At 46.0% G+C, this 14160-nt stretch overlaps 1 protein-coding gene across 2 annotated transcripts; it reads left to right on the forward strand.

Annotated features, from left to right (window-relative positions):
- Positions 1 to 12480: 12480 nt before the first annotated feature.
- On the forward strand, positions 12481 to 13873 carry LOC109731587 (uncharacterized). Of its 2 annotated transcripts, none has more exons than XM_020290763.3 (4): positions 12481 to 13005; positions 13088 to 13198; positions 13293 to 13376; positions 13483 to 13873. In XM_020290763.3, exons 1-4 carry the CDS (start codon positions 12592 to 12594, stop codon positions 13519 to 13521), a joined length of 648 nt encoding a protein of 215 aa, XP_020146352.1. In that variant the 5' UTR covers positions 12481 to 12591; the 3' UTR covers positions 13522 to 13873. The 2 variants fall into 2 exon arrangements, with proteins under 2 accessions (XP_020146352.1, XP_020146351.1); XM_020290762.2 differs by having other exon boundaries at positions 12482 to 13005; positions 13085 to 13198.
- The last annotated feature ends 287 nt before the right edge of the window (positions 13874 to 14160 follow it).

Raw genomic sequence — 14160 nt, forward strand, 5'->3', positions numbered from 1 at the left:
CCAGCCAATGTTGTGTTCTAAAATGCCGGCCGGCTTGCGGAAGGACGTGTTGCCGGCACACGCGCGGATTCAATGGAGGCACGTGGGGCTGTCTGAAGCCGGTTGCATGCGGCGAGGAGGCGTGTTCAGCCTGGCCTGCAGTGAGTGGGGCCCTCTTGGCCGGCGTGCCGGTTCAATGCATGCGCTATGAGAGGTCGCGTCCGTGTCAGAGCAATCACTCCCTCCAGTCCTTTTTTGTTTGGGTGTAACAAAATCTCGTTTTCCATTCACATTTTACAAGTAAAATTTGTGGACAAACTTTGACACAAAATACGATGGGGACTAGTAAACCAGGACGGAGGTAGTAGTTATGAATTCCATTTTCGCTCTATACCAATCGCTCTAATAACTACTTAGTACTTATAACGCGCCATTGAAAATCGGAACTCTTACCCCGCTAAAAAATGATATTTTAAACGTGGCTACTCGATCAGTGGCGACTAGCGAGCCACCGCCTACAAGTCGTTCAGCTGTGGTCCCGACCATCAACTCCTATGGATCAAATTATCACGCGAGCTGACTATTCCTACAAAGGTGTGCTCCACCACGTACCCGTACCCGCGCATGCAGTAATCGTGCACCTGGGGTTTTAGGGTTCACTTATTTACGGTGCCTTTACGTAACTCTCATGTGTGCGAGACAGTGAGAGACCGACTGCGTGCGTGTGCCTCTTCTCTTCATATATGTACTCCACCGTTTGTCTGGTGTCGAAAAAATTATACAGTAGTAATAACTAGCAATGTGCCAATGCGTTGCCACATGATCAAAGTAGATTAATATATATTCACCGATTTGATAGAAAAAAGAGTCTAGTTTTGAAATACGTATATCACAAAAAATATGTTATGTTTCACTCAAAATATATTCCTTTGGCGGTTTTGATGAGATAAGGGAGGAATGTGGTTTGTTTCAAGATTCGAGAAGTGGTATATCTCTAATATCTACTCTTATAAAAACAGAGTTGGTGATGATGGTGTGCCTGCCATCCTGCAATATAGGCCGTCCGATTTATATCTGACGGATAGGAAGGAAACTATGGCAGTTTTGCAAAAAGATACCCACACCCCTCTCCACATTTGCAAATAAGGCCTTCCCTCGTTTATCCTTTTCTCCCACGAGATAAACTACTCATACAAATGCATCTTGATGTTCCGTGCAATGCATGGGCATCTTGCTAGTTGTTGCAAAATCCCACGTGTGTGTGTGGTCTGTGTGAGAGAGAGAGGGGGGGAGGAGGAGGACGGAGTGCGTGTGTGACAAAGACACAAAGGGTGTGTGTGCGAGAGGTATCACCATAAAATGAGGCGATAGTGTGTGTGTGCACGATCGAGAGGGCGTGTCTCAAGAAGGGACGAAAAATCTACATAGATACAAGGAGCGCCAGAGAGACATGTACGAGATAGTGGAAGCACGAGTGTGCGGGTGTATAAACCTATCTGGAGGCTAGTCAATCAATGTTTGTGAGAGAAAATACGGGTCGGGGTGTGAAAGCGAGAGTTTTGTGTGTGAGAGAGAGAGACGGTAGTCGGGAAGGGGAGTGGAAGCAGGAATTGTGTGTGTGTGTGTGAGAGACAGAGAGAGAGAGGGGGGAGTTTGTCTGATCGGTAAACAAATGAATAATGTCAGTTTTATAGTTGGGATGGAGACGGAAAGGAGACCGCAACAAATGTTGTGTCTGCGGCAAAGAGTAATTTTAGTTGTATGAGTCATATCTAGAGAGATATAGGGTGCGTGAGAGAACCCTATAGAGAGAAAGGCAAAGCGAAAGACGAGTGAGAGTGTGTGTGGCGGTGAAAAAGAAAGATTAGGTACCTAGTGATACCAGAGAACGGTAGATACGTGAGAGATAATGAAAACTATGTAATGTATAATGATAGGGAGAGTGTGACACTTATCAAGGGAGACGTCGAGAGACCATGTTTGCGAAATAGGAGAAACATGAAGTGAGCGTGCGGGTGAGCTAGAGAAAAGAGAGTGATAGCTGCATGAAGGAGCATGCGAGAGAGATGGGCGTGAAAGGAGATTCAAATATTTAGTTGCATGTATAGAAAATGTCAACATAAAAGGGATTCAAATATTTGAATTCGAGATGATGATACATGTAATTCATACTCGAACCAAAATTAACCTATCAAACATGCATACTCATATGAATTCACGCGCATCTATGTTATTTAATATGTAGATATTACTGATCCATACATTTTAGTAGAACATAATTTGGTTTAAATTTTTTGAATTCAACCTTTAATTTTGCGATCATTGTATTTGTAAATCATATTATATATATATATAAAGGAGTAGAATTCTTTTTTGTGCTTTTGAAAGTATATATAAAAAATGATGTATATAGAATTTTATTCCAATCGAAAATGGATCCTTCCCGAACAAAAATAGAATACAAACTGGATTCGAATTGAGTTGGTATGGTAAACGTGCACTCTTTCTCTGCAAAAATTTATGCGAAGCGGGGAAAGTCACAGTAACCGCCCGAAACCAAAATCAGCGAGATGGAAATTACTGCCTATCCCTGACACGCAAAGCTATCGGCTCGATTTCTAAAGGTTTCGGTAGGGGTAGGTTTGTAATTTCACTCAAACGTGACATAACCGCCTCCGCCTCTCACCTTCCTGGATTCATACACGGTGGGCGCCAAAACACAGTGTCTCCTCGGCCAAAATCGCCTCCCTCCCCGATTCATACACGGTGGGCGCCAAAACAAACACTCGTCGGCTGAAATCTCCGTCGGCAAATATTCGGTGTATGCGAGATTACCGTCCTATCCCCAACCGACTAATATTGTTGTCATGTAGGAAATTCTAAACGGGGGCTAAGTTTGTAAATTTCCTCGCATTTGAGACAAGCGCGCCCTGAAGACATGGTTCCCCCTTCCTCTCTCCCTCCATTTCCCCATTCGTACTCCGTGGGCGCCAAAACACCCTCTCCACCCCAGCCTCCTCCGTCTGCCACCTCATCCACCGCTGTCCTCCTCCACCATGCCGGAGCTGATACCCCGATGCCATCGTCCATTACAAGAGATCGACCTCTCTCATCCACGGCTTCGGACCAGTATCCTTGCATCCCGTCCTCTCGCTTCATCCCCGCCGTCGTCCACCTTGCCAACGCCGCTCCTACGACCATCTCGTCCACCGCGCCGGGATATTTCCACCGCCGCCACCGTCTACCCTCCTAGATCTGCTTCCACGCCGCCGACATCCATCGCTACCACAGCACCATCAAATTCTCAGTAGATGCATACATGGCACCGCAGCAGAGGCGATACTCTCTCGTATCTGCTCAACTTATTTATCGCAGCAAGAAAATAGATCGCGACTGCTTTACTGTGATTTCTTGTCCATGACTTAGGATCTTACTTGTTAGGTGAAAGCAAACATTGGTTGTGAAATTGCCTTTGTCCGGTTTGCACCTTCAGATCCGCCATGGCATGCTCAACACTATACTCGCAATGCGATGGTTTTCCCCTTTTATATTCCACACTAGTTAAATGATAGTAGTCTAAATTTCAAAATTGGGTCAGTCAATTTTTGAGAGCTCGCCGGAGTTCGCCGGAGGGAAGGAAGGGGCTCGGGTGGGGACGGTGGTTGTGGGGGCGGTGGCCTGGCGGTGGTGGGGCCTCGTCGAACAAAGAAAACACGACGCGGTGGGGGCGGGGTGGGGTGGGGCGGTGGGGGCGGTTCAGGGGAGGGTGGGGGGGTTGGGGCCGGTGGTTCGGCCTGCGGCCCATGCGGTGTTCTATAGGGGAAGAATCAGAGACGAGGAAGAAGAAGGGTTAGGAGACGTAGGATCTTCATCCAACCGCCTGAAATGGTTAACTGACCCAAATGACAAAAGTCACGCGACTTGCATGCAGACATTCCTTTATATTCAGTACCATCATCGTAGCTGCTTAGCACTGCTCCTCAATCCATCAAGCTAAACAACGTGCCACTCATAATTCCAAACTTGTTGCTCAAATACAAATCTGATATGATGCTGATATTACTAAAACAGATAACGTTTAATTGATCAGCTAATGTTCCTACTTTACTTTCGAAAAGCACGTGCACCACATATAGAGAGACAGCAGGACTTGCATGTGTGGGCACTGCGCAATGAACATTTTATTATCCAAAATCTGCTTGCTCTTCTTTAGCATGTTCCTCTTATGTTCTTCTTTAATAAGTACTCTCTCCGTTCCTAAATACAAGTCTTTGTATAGATTCCACCATGGACTACATATGGAGCAAAATGAGTGAATCTACACTCTAAAATGTATCTGTATACATCTGTATGTGATCCATAGTGGAAATATCTACAAAGACTTGTATTTTGGAAGGGATGGAGTATGATAGTAGTACAGTATGTTCCTTGTAGTGAAGAGGAGTAGGGACATTTGCAGTGTAGAGATCTATTCAGTCGGTTGTGATGGACATTTTCAACTCTTCGGGCCTCTTTGATTCGTAGGACTTTGTAAACATAGGAATAGGAATTGTAGTGGCCTGCCCACTTGAATCCTATAAGATTAGCAAGGAAATGCAGGGAGCTGTGTCGCATTTGAGAGTTACACTGATATTAACAGTACCACACCTTCAGTTGAAGAGAGCTGGTATCTGAAGCCTTTCTAGCCGTACCGGCAATAGTACCCCATATTTTCCAGCAAGTTCCACTTTCCTGATTTTACTTGTGATGCTTACGGTTTTCCCCTTATATCTACACTATGATCTGTGTACTTGCTTTGTGTCGCACTAGCAGCAGCCCACTCTTGAAGCTAAACAACACACCAATCATAAGTCCAAAGCTTACTTCTTCAAATACGAATTGTGATATGATACTGGTATTAGTTAACAAACACACATTTAATTGGTCAGGTAATGCTCCCACTTGATTTTCCAAATGCATGTGGCCACATATACAGAGACAGCATGGAATTGCATTTCTTTGGGCGCTGTGATTCATCATGAGTGGGCAACCAACATTGTATGCAAAGAAGCGGAACCTCAAGAATATGCTTCCTCTTCTGTTCTTTAACATGTTCCTCATTTGTTATTTTTTTTATTTAGTACGTACAGTATGTTCCTTGTCAGGAAGGGGAGCAGGGACATCTGCAGTCAACAGCTGATAGAGTTGGCCTGTACGTGATCGATAGGCTTTCAATTAGTAGTGGCAATACAAGACTATATTTTCCAGCCAGTTCCACTTACCCGATTTATATATGCTGGTTATGGTGTACCCCTTTTATGTACACTACGATCTGCCTAGTTGCTGTGTACTCTTGTTATCATGGTTTGGCAATAAACTCTCTATACAATATATTATGAACCTCTCATCTGCCAACTATCCTTACTTCCCGAGCCTTTGTGTACTTGTGCCAGATTTTATTAATGCACGCACCATATTACAACACACATGGGCTCTCTCATCAGAATCCAGTGATAGCACGCAAGGGTTTACAGGGAGCCCCTATGTTAGAATATCCTCTGCATTACAAAGATAATCTCACTACTATTTATGTTTTCATGCTTCACAGATATTATACATAATCACAATGAATATCAGAATTCGGACATCAGAAGAATATTGTGGAACACTGCAACGACTAACAAAACGTAGGACCCACTCCAGCAGACTATACCCATACTTCACTGGCCACACCACTAGCCCACCACACAGGACCTGCACTCCAGTAAAAGGTATGCCGATTTCAGTTGCCATAGCACCAGCCGTACCACAGAAAAATCCCACTCCAGCAAAATGTACAGCAAGTCCACCGGTCGAAGACCTATCCCAATTGCAGAGATGGCCAATTCCTGCAGATTGGAACCCCATTCCAGTTATTCCCAGTTTAAAAGACAATGCTTTCAATGTTGTTAGGGACAACATGCATATATTCCCATCATGGGAAGATTATAGTGAAGACAAACACCAATTTCACATCTTCCTGTCCCACTTACGTGTATGTGCTATTATTCATGGTGATTATTTTCCTGTTTTCTACTGATTGAACACATCAAAGATTTACATTACATTGTTGTAAGTAGGCGACGATCAATCTTGATAGACATGACAAGCAAAGCTTGCTTGCGCTTTTCAAAAAAGCATTGCAGCAGTATCGGTGTTACCTGAGGAAATCACACTTTAATGGCAAGTCTATAAACGAATTTCCGATGAAGTCTCCTGTGCTAAATTTAGAAGAAATTGAATGGAAAAACCTTGTTATGCACTCGTCTCGTTCCCAGGATGAGGTACTGTCTATGATATCACATCATAATTTGAAATTCTACTTTTCCGCATGTGCCTTACAGATCTCTTTTCCAGGAAATCTGCTCGAAGAAGAATTCCGGTTTGAAAAGGACGACAGCATATCGCAAATATGCTGCTCGCTACTTTGCTCTTTTTAGTACATGTTGTCCTGTATCACTGTACTTGCATTCATACCTGGTTCATTATGTGACAGCAGTATGCATGATAGCTTGCTTATCAATTGTTCGCTCCAAATTATCTGATCTATATGAATGGTTACATTAGTGTAGAATATATCCAATGCCAATGAAAAAGTTTAGCTCTGCATTGTTCTTGTAAGTACCTATTGTCCTTTATCAGTGTACTTATATTGACAACTAGTTGTTCATGTACCATCACTCTGCAGCTTATTTTCCTTTGCTCTCCATTTTCTACACATCAGATCTTATTTACTCTTACCATAAGGATGGATAACATCGATGGTACTGAAGAAGTTTAGCTCTACATTGCTCTTGGCTGTACCATTTGCCTGTATCGTTGTACTTACATTTATAGCTACTTGGTTATGTAGCATCACTCTTCATCTTATCTTAAATATTCTTCATTTTTTCTTATATTATCACATCTATATTTACTCTTAACAAAATGTAGAATAAAGGCAATGCTTATGAAGAAGATTCTATGGTAAACTTCTTGAATTGCCCCCCCCCCCTCAGCATGGACAAGGGTGTTATAGAGCCGGTCTTCACCACTAATGTAATTTTGTCCTTCTCAAGCTTTCAAACTTTGTTGTGTATATTTGGTTAGGCATGACTGCAACAGCTGTTTATTTTTGGTGTTTGCATCAAATTGCATGTTTAAAGTTTGTTATGTAGTTCATAAACAAAAGTTTGTCCTTCTCAATTTAAGTTTTCAGTTGTACAACCAAGTTTCTTCTTCATACCATGTAAATTAAACTATACAGAGCAAGTGATCTTCTTTTGCACTACATGTATGCTTCTGTTCTTGATCTGTAATCCAGTGGTGTGGTGAACCTACCCACTACAACACAATGTCATATTCTGTAATGTCTTAACTATGAACAATGTCATATCATTCTACTATTATTTAACCCGTCTCTTATTTGCCAATCTGAAATGGGATAAATTGACAGCACACTAACCATTGATACTTATGAGTTCTTGATCTGTAATCCAGTGGAGTCTGAAGCTGCCAACTCCTTCACAATGTCATTTCCTGCCATGTCTTAACCAGAACAATACCATATTGTGTTAATGCTATTTTAAATTGTGTCACTTTATTCGTCAATAAGAAATGTGATGAATTGTCAGCACTCATACTTATATGTGCAAAACCTGTCATATGTCTGCTTGTTTCTATTTTAGAGTGAGGAGGATATAAGCATAAAACAAGCGCAGTCTCATCAGCTTGCTAAGCTGCTTGCGCTGCAGCTCCCGAGCAGGGCTAACCTTTCTTGAACTCTATTGAAGTGCTGTCGGTTTTGTATATTATTTTGCGCGTTGTTTATTTGCACTCGTGACGATCTTTGATGCCCAGTGTATGTAATCTATTGTTGGCTTGTGCTTTATTATCATAGTGGCGAACTTTGATGCCCAGTGGATGTAATATGCCGTAATTTGTTTATTGCATAAGCTAGGTTTTTTCTTATTCACGATGCTGCAGTTATTTTACTATATATATATATATCCTGTCTTCGCTCCATGAAAAGTAAACCGGCCAAACCGTAAAATTACGGTACATAATCGGGCCGTCATGCAAATCACTATGTATGGGGCACATCATGGGCCCAGTCATATTGGTCCATTAACAGGCCTAAATGTAAACTCACCCACTAGTAGTTTTGGGCCTTTAATAGGCCGAGTAAACCGCCGGCCCTATTTTCGCAAGAAAATTTAATGGACTTTTAGTAGGGTGAAAGGTAGGTTGGGCCTGAAACATGGCGAACAGCTCACGGGCCGACAGCAAGCCGAAATAGACCTCGGCCCATGATTGTGCCAATCATATCATGGGTCGTTAACAAGCCAAAATTGTCTCGGTCCTTGTTTGGCCCAATCAGATTATTGTCTTTGAGCAGGCCGGATGCAAAGCGGGCCATAGTTAGGCCCAACTATATGACAGGCTTTTAATAGGCCGAAATAAATATAGGGACAAAATGTTAAACGGGCCTTTAACAGGACGAAACTAATATCAGGTCATATTACTAAATGGGCCTTTAGCAAACAGAAATCCTAACCGGGCCTCAAGTCGGCCCAAAAGCACAGCGTCCAGTTGATGGGCCAAATCTGATATGGGCCATAATTTAGCCCAAAGGCTCTTAAAGGGCCGGATCTGATATGGGCCGTAATATGGCCCAGAATGTGGTAGGCTATTAACAGGCCGGATCTCATATGGACCCTTATTAGGCCCAGAACATGGCAAGCTGTTAATGGACCGGATCAAATATGGGCCGATATTTGGCCCAAAACATGGCAGCCTGTTAACGGGCCGGCCCACTAGTGTCTTCAAAATCTTGTTGGCCTTTATCTGGGCCGGCCCATTATGGTCTGCAAAATCTTGTGGGCCTTTAGCTGAGTCGGCCCGTTATGGTCTGCAAAATCTTGTGGGCCTTTAGTTGGGCCATCCCATTTAATCTTTATGGGCCACTTTTGGGCCGGTCCACGTGTCAACATATCATAGGCGCATCTCGCCCATTGGATGAGTGACATCTATGCCAACGCGGAGCTGACACGTGGTTCCGCTGGCCAATGAGAATTTTACACGTGGAAAATCGCCATTGGTCGTGGCTGTTAGCGGGTTATCGGATCCAAAACTGGACGCGATAGCTTAACGACGACTCGTTACGGTGGATGCCATGTGTTGGTCACCCTTGACGAAAGCACTTCCATGACGCGCCATTTATCGTCATGGAAGTGGACACTTCCATGATGATAATTTTGGTAATGTCATGGAACACTTCTATGACAGCACAGGTATGACTATCTGGATTCTGTCATAAAATCATCATGGATGTATATGCATGACAGAAAACGTGACCTACTGTGACAAACACGTATCATCACGGAAGTGTATTTTTTTGTAGTGTAGTGTTGATTACATCTTGTAGTTGATCACTATATGATTTATTTGGTGGAAGATTATATGTTCAGATCCATTATGCTATTTAATACCCCTCTGATCTTGAGCATGTTTTATCACTTGTGAGTTGTTACTTTGTTCTTGAGGTCACGGGGGAAATGATGTTGCAAGTAATCATGTGAACTTGATATGTGTTCGATATTTTGATAGTATGTACGTTGTGATTCCCTTAGTGGTGTCATGTGAACGTCGACTACATGAAACTTCACCATATTTGGGCCTAAGGGAATGCATTGTGGATAGTAATTAGATGATGAGTTGCGAGAGTGACAGAAGCTTAAACCCTAGTTTATGCGATATTCCGTAAGGGACCGATTGGATCCAAAAGTTTAATGAGAATTTATTCTTAATACTTTTCTCGTAGTTGCGGATGCTTGCGAGGGTGTTAATCATAAGTAGGAGGTTTGTTCAAGTAAGAATAGCACCTAAGCACCGGTCCACCCACATATCAAATTATCAAAGTAGCGAACACGAACCGAATCAACATGATGAAAGTGACTAGATGAAATTCTCGTGTACCCTCAAGAACGCTTTGCTTATTATAAGAGACCGTTTTGGCCTGTCCTTTGCCTCAAAAGGATTGGGCTACCTCGCTGCACTTTTGTTACTATTACCGTTACTTGCTCGTTACAAATTATCTTGCTATCAAACTACTCTGTTACTTACAATTTTAGCAACTTGCAGACATTACCTTGCTGAAAACCATTAGTCATTTCCTTCTGCTCCTCGTGGGGTTCTACACTCTTACTTATTAAAAAGGCTACAATTGATCCCATATACTTGTGGGTCATCACCGCCCTATATGAACATTAAATTAAAAAATGGGGAAAACTCCAAAAAATATGGGAATTTAGGATAACAAACCTGGGTGACCAATCTACTTCAGTGCGAGGTTCAACAAAAAAATGACATTCGTGGTATTCTTAGTAAAAAAAGACTAAAAGTTCTTATGTGCCAAAAAAAACTATTTCGGTGGATCCTAGGTCGGACACCCAGGTTTTTCATGAAACTTCATACGGGAGTAGATTGGACACCCAGGTTTGATATCCCAAGATTCTAGGCTTTTTTATTTTCCTGGTATTTTTAAAATTTGATATTCATATAGGGGGAGGGAGCACCCGGGAGCTCCTCTGCATTTTCCCTTAAGGTGGCCATACATCAGCTTACTCTGATGCACAACCAGAAGGAGCTCTGTATCATCTGACCACTATTGTTTGAACCCATGAGCATTTAATAACTTTTGTGACCCTTTCGCAGTCACAAGGACCTTGGCACATGCCATAGGAAGACCTCACTGATACTTGGAGTAACAATTTCACATTGAAGTATTTGTTTCACAAAAATTCTTGCCACATTTTACGATAACTGAAATGGACACTTGCTTGAAAGAAATTGCATGACCAATGAGGGGATTTTTTTTAATAGCCGAGGTCTTTTGGACATAGCCAAATGTCAAGCGTGAGGGGGAAGGGGGGGGTCGGCACTCTCTAGGTGGCACGTGCACAAGGCGGTTTGGCCTCCAAGACAGGGGGCACTCTTGGGCATTTAGGCCCATGTGGCAGCCCCACACTTGAGCTTAGCCAAAGGGGCAGCCGGTGGCACCCTACAATATCCCCTTTTTTGACACACTGGTCTTCAGACCGGATCCGTACAATAGCTATAATCACTTTTGAGTTGGAGGATACTTACCAGATCGCCTTCTTGAGGATCTCTGGGCTTATCGGACACCAATGTGTATAGAAACTGGTCCCCTTCCCCTCAGTCGTATCTTATTCCAGAAGGTTTTGGAATATTTCGGCATCTTCCAGGACCTTCCAGTGATCTTGAGGCGGAGACTACCTCAAGCAACAAGGTGAGGGAAAGACCCGCGAAAAAAGGCCCAATTTGATGGGGTCTTGGGGTGGGAAGAGAGGGATCTCCCCCGTGTTCTTCGTTGTTCGGGTAGGCGGCCGATTGGGGGTTGCGAGTATAGTGAGCACCACACGCGGTCAATCGCCGGCTATTACGTCTTCGGCACGTTGCGTCGCGACGTGTGGCGTCTCCGTCGGTGTTGAAACGCCATGGTCTACGGCGTGCGGGGTGAAACGTTTGGCGTTTCCTATGGTGCCATGTTGGACGGTCCACGAACGGCGACCAACCCGTGTCCCGTGTCTCGTGTGCAACACAAAGTACACGAGGGATGATCATCAAAAATGACAGGTCGTAAAAATGTTTTGAATTGGGAATAATTCATGCCAATCTTTGTGCAAAAGATCTTTTTTCTTTAACACAGTACAAACGCAAGCGCTCATACACACGCGTATACACTAACCCCTATGAACACACACGCGCATATCCTATCCCTATGAACACCTCCGAAAAACCGAGCCGGCATATCATCTTGAAATTTACGAAATCACCGTAGGCACTTCTTCGTCGACGGGAACGTCTCCTCGCACTGTATGCGCATCGCCGGAAATCCTAAAATAATGCGAAAGATCAAAACAGTTATTTCAGCCGCAGCTTTCCAGTTGCCAGTTTGCACTTTGCACCCGTCCCGCCGTCCGCGCGGGTGAGGCGAAACGGGACAACATCCACCGTGCTTCCGTGCGGCGCAGGACAACATAGGCACTGTGGAAACCGGCCCGCCGCCCGACCCAGCCCAGCATCCACAACGCGCCGCGCGTATAGAGATCGACGGACGTCGCGCGTCCGCCGGCGCGAGAGGATGGAACCGCAGGGCACAGAGCGGACGGGCGGCCGGAGCCAGACGAGTTTAAGCCGGCAAGCGGGGCTCGCGTCGCGTTTGCTCTCCGTCACGGACGGGAATGATTCGCCCGCGCGGACCACGCAACAGTACCGCCCGGGCAATGACGGCCCGTCCCGTCCACCCCCCGTTGCCGCCTCGCTGTACTCCACGTGATGCCTCCCTCGCTTCCCGCTCCTCCCCTCCGTCTCCAACGCCGGACCTCACCTCCCCCCACCTGTCACTGAGATGAAGGTTTACTCCCGCCACATACGCGTGGGGCCGCCCCCCTCCGCCCCCTCTACTTAGTACGCGCTAACACTCGCGTACTGCTGCTAGCTCGGGAGCAGCTCATCACATCAGCGTATTAGATAGCGAGCGGTGTACACCAGTCAGTGTGTGTGCGTCCGTGGCGAGGAGGGGAGCACGGGATGACGGGGGAGGACGCGGTCATGGCCGCCGCGGCGAGCTCCGAGTGCAGCAGCGGCTGCCAGTCCGGCTGGACCACCTACCTGGACGACGACACCTCCTCCTACTCCCGCGGCGGCACCACCGCGCGGCTCCACGGCGGCAAGGGGCAGCGGTGCCGCTCGTCCTGCCGCTCCGAGGAGGCGGAGGAGGACGACCTGTCCATGATCTCCGACGCCTCCTCCGGGCCGCGCCAGCAGTACTCAGCCGGCTCCGATGAAGGCGCGGCCGCGCTGGCCAATGCACAACGTGCGGAGAGGAGGTGCAGGGCAAAGGAGCCTGCGGCGGCGAGGCGGCAGAGCAAGATGGTCGCCGCCGTCGCGTCGACTCTGCTCGAGGACACGGCCAGCTCGCCGGCCTTCTTCAAGCACTCCAAGGTACGTACTTGTACATGCTTGTGCAGTCCAATCTGTGTTCCTTTCTTCCGAGTTCTTCTAACACGCACTAGCCATCCAGCAGGTGATGGGCTCCCCGGAGGCCAATGGCTACGGCGGCGCGGCCGGGTCGACGATGGAATTCAGCAATGCAGCCGACTTCTCCTCCACCTTCTTCTCCACGACGGGCTTCGAGGTGCGCACCAACGTCAAGCCGCATTAACGTCGCATAACTAATTTCTTGCTTACGGTGGCTAATTCGCGTAGCATATCTTCTTCTGCCATTGCAGTCTCCCTTGAGCGGATCTCCTCTGGGCAGCTACCTGCAAGTGCAGTACCCCCCTGCTCCTGCCAAGCCGATGCCCACAAGACAGGTGACCATTCTCCCGGCCTTTTCCGTGCCCTGATGCACACCGGCAGCCTTTCAATCTTATACTATTAGAAGCTCAAAATATTTTTGGTTCTTCTCTTCTCCCGCAGGCTTGCAGAGACGGGAGTGACAAGATGGCGAGGTGGTGAGGTGGTGAGGCCGTCGCTGTTGGTGCTGGCCGTAGGGCGTTATGCGGCTGCTCTGCTCCGCTCTGTTCTTGGAAGCCGGGAGGAGATGGGCAGCTAGAAGAATAGAATAGGATGAGTGTGCGCTGCGTTGCGTCGCGAGAGTCTTTTTTCATGTCTTGAGGTTGAGTTTTTTCAGATTAGTTTTGCTAGCTAGCCAGTAGCTTTTCCGCGTGTGTCCTGTGTTCACTTCACTATGGCTGCAGTACCTGTCGTTGCTCCCCGCTTTTGAGCTGTCAGCGCAGTGGGAAACAAAAACCTGAGGGGAAAGAGAGAGAAAAAAAAACAAGCGAGAGTGATATCTCTTTTTGCACCACATGCGTCTGCTGCACTGTCATTGATGGCGCCCTAGCTATCTCTCTCAAGTTTGCAAGCGTTGAAGTCAACCGCTCCGTCCACCATCTTTGAGCTGATGATGGAAGCATCCACTGCTCTCTTCTCTTCTAGAACTAGATATTCTGAATCGAAAGTTCAGAGCAAGCAACACGTACGATCAATGTCGACCAAGTATGGCCACCCACTAGGCCATTAGCCCATTACCCTGTCCATCAGTCTCTAACTGCAACTAGGGCGTATTGTTGTGCGAGAGCAATTGCCAAGCCG

This window comes from Aegilops tauschii, chromosome 4 (assembly GCF_002575655.3).
Source record: "Aegilops tauschii subsp. strangulata cultivar AL8/78 chromosome 4, Aet v6.0, whole genome shotgun sequence".
Classification (NCBI taxonomy): Eukaryota; Viridiplantae; Streptophyta; class Magnoliopsida; order Poales; family Poaceae; genus Aegilops; species Aegilops tauschii.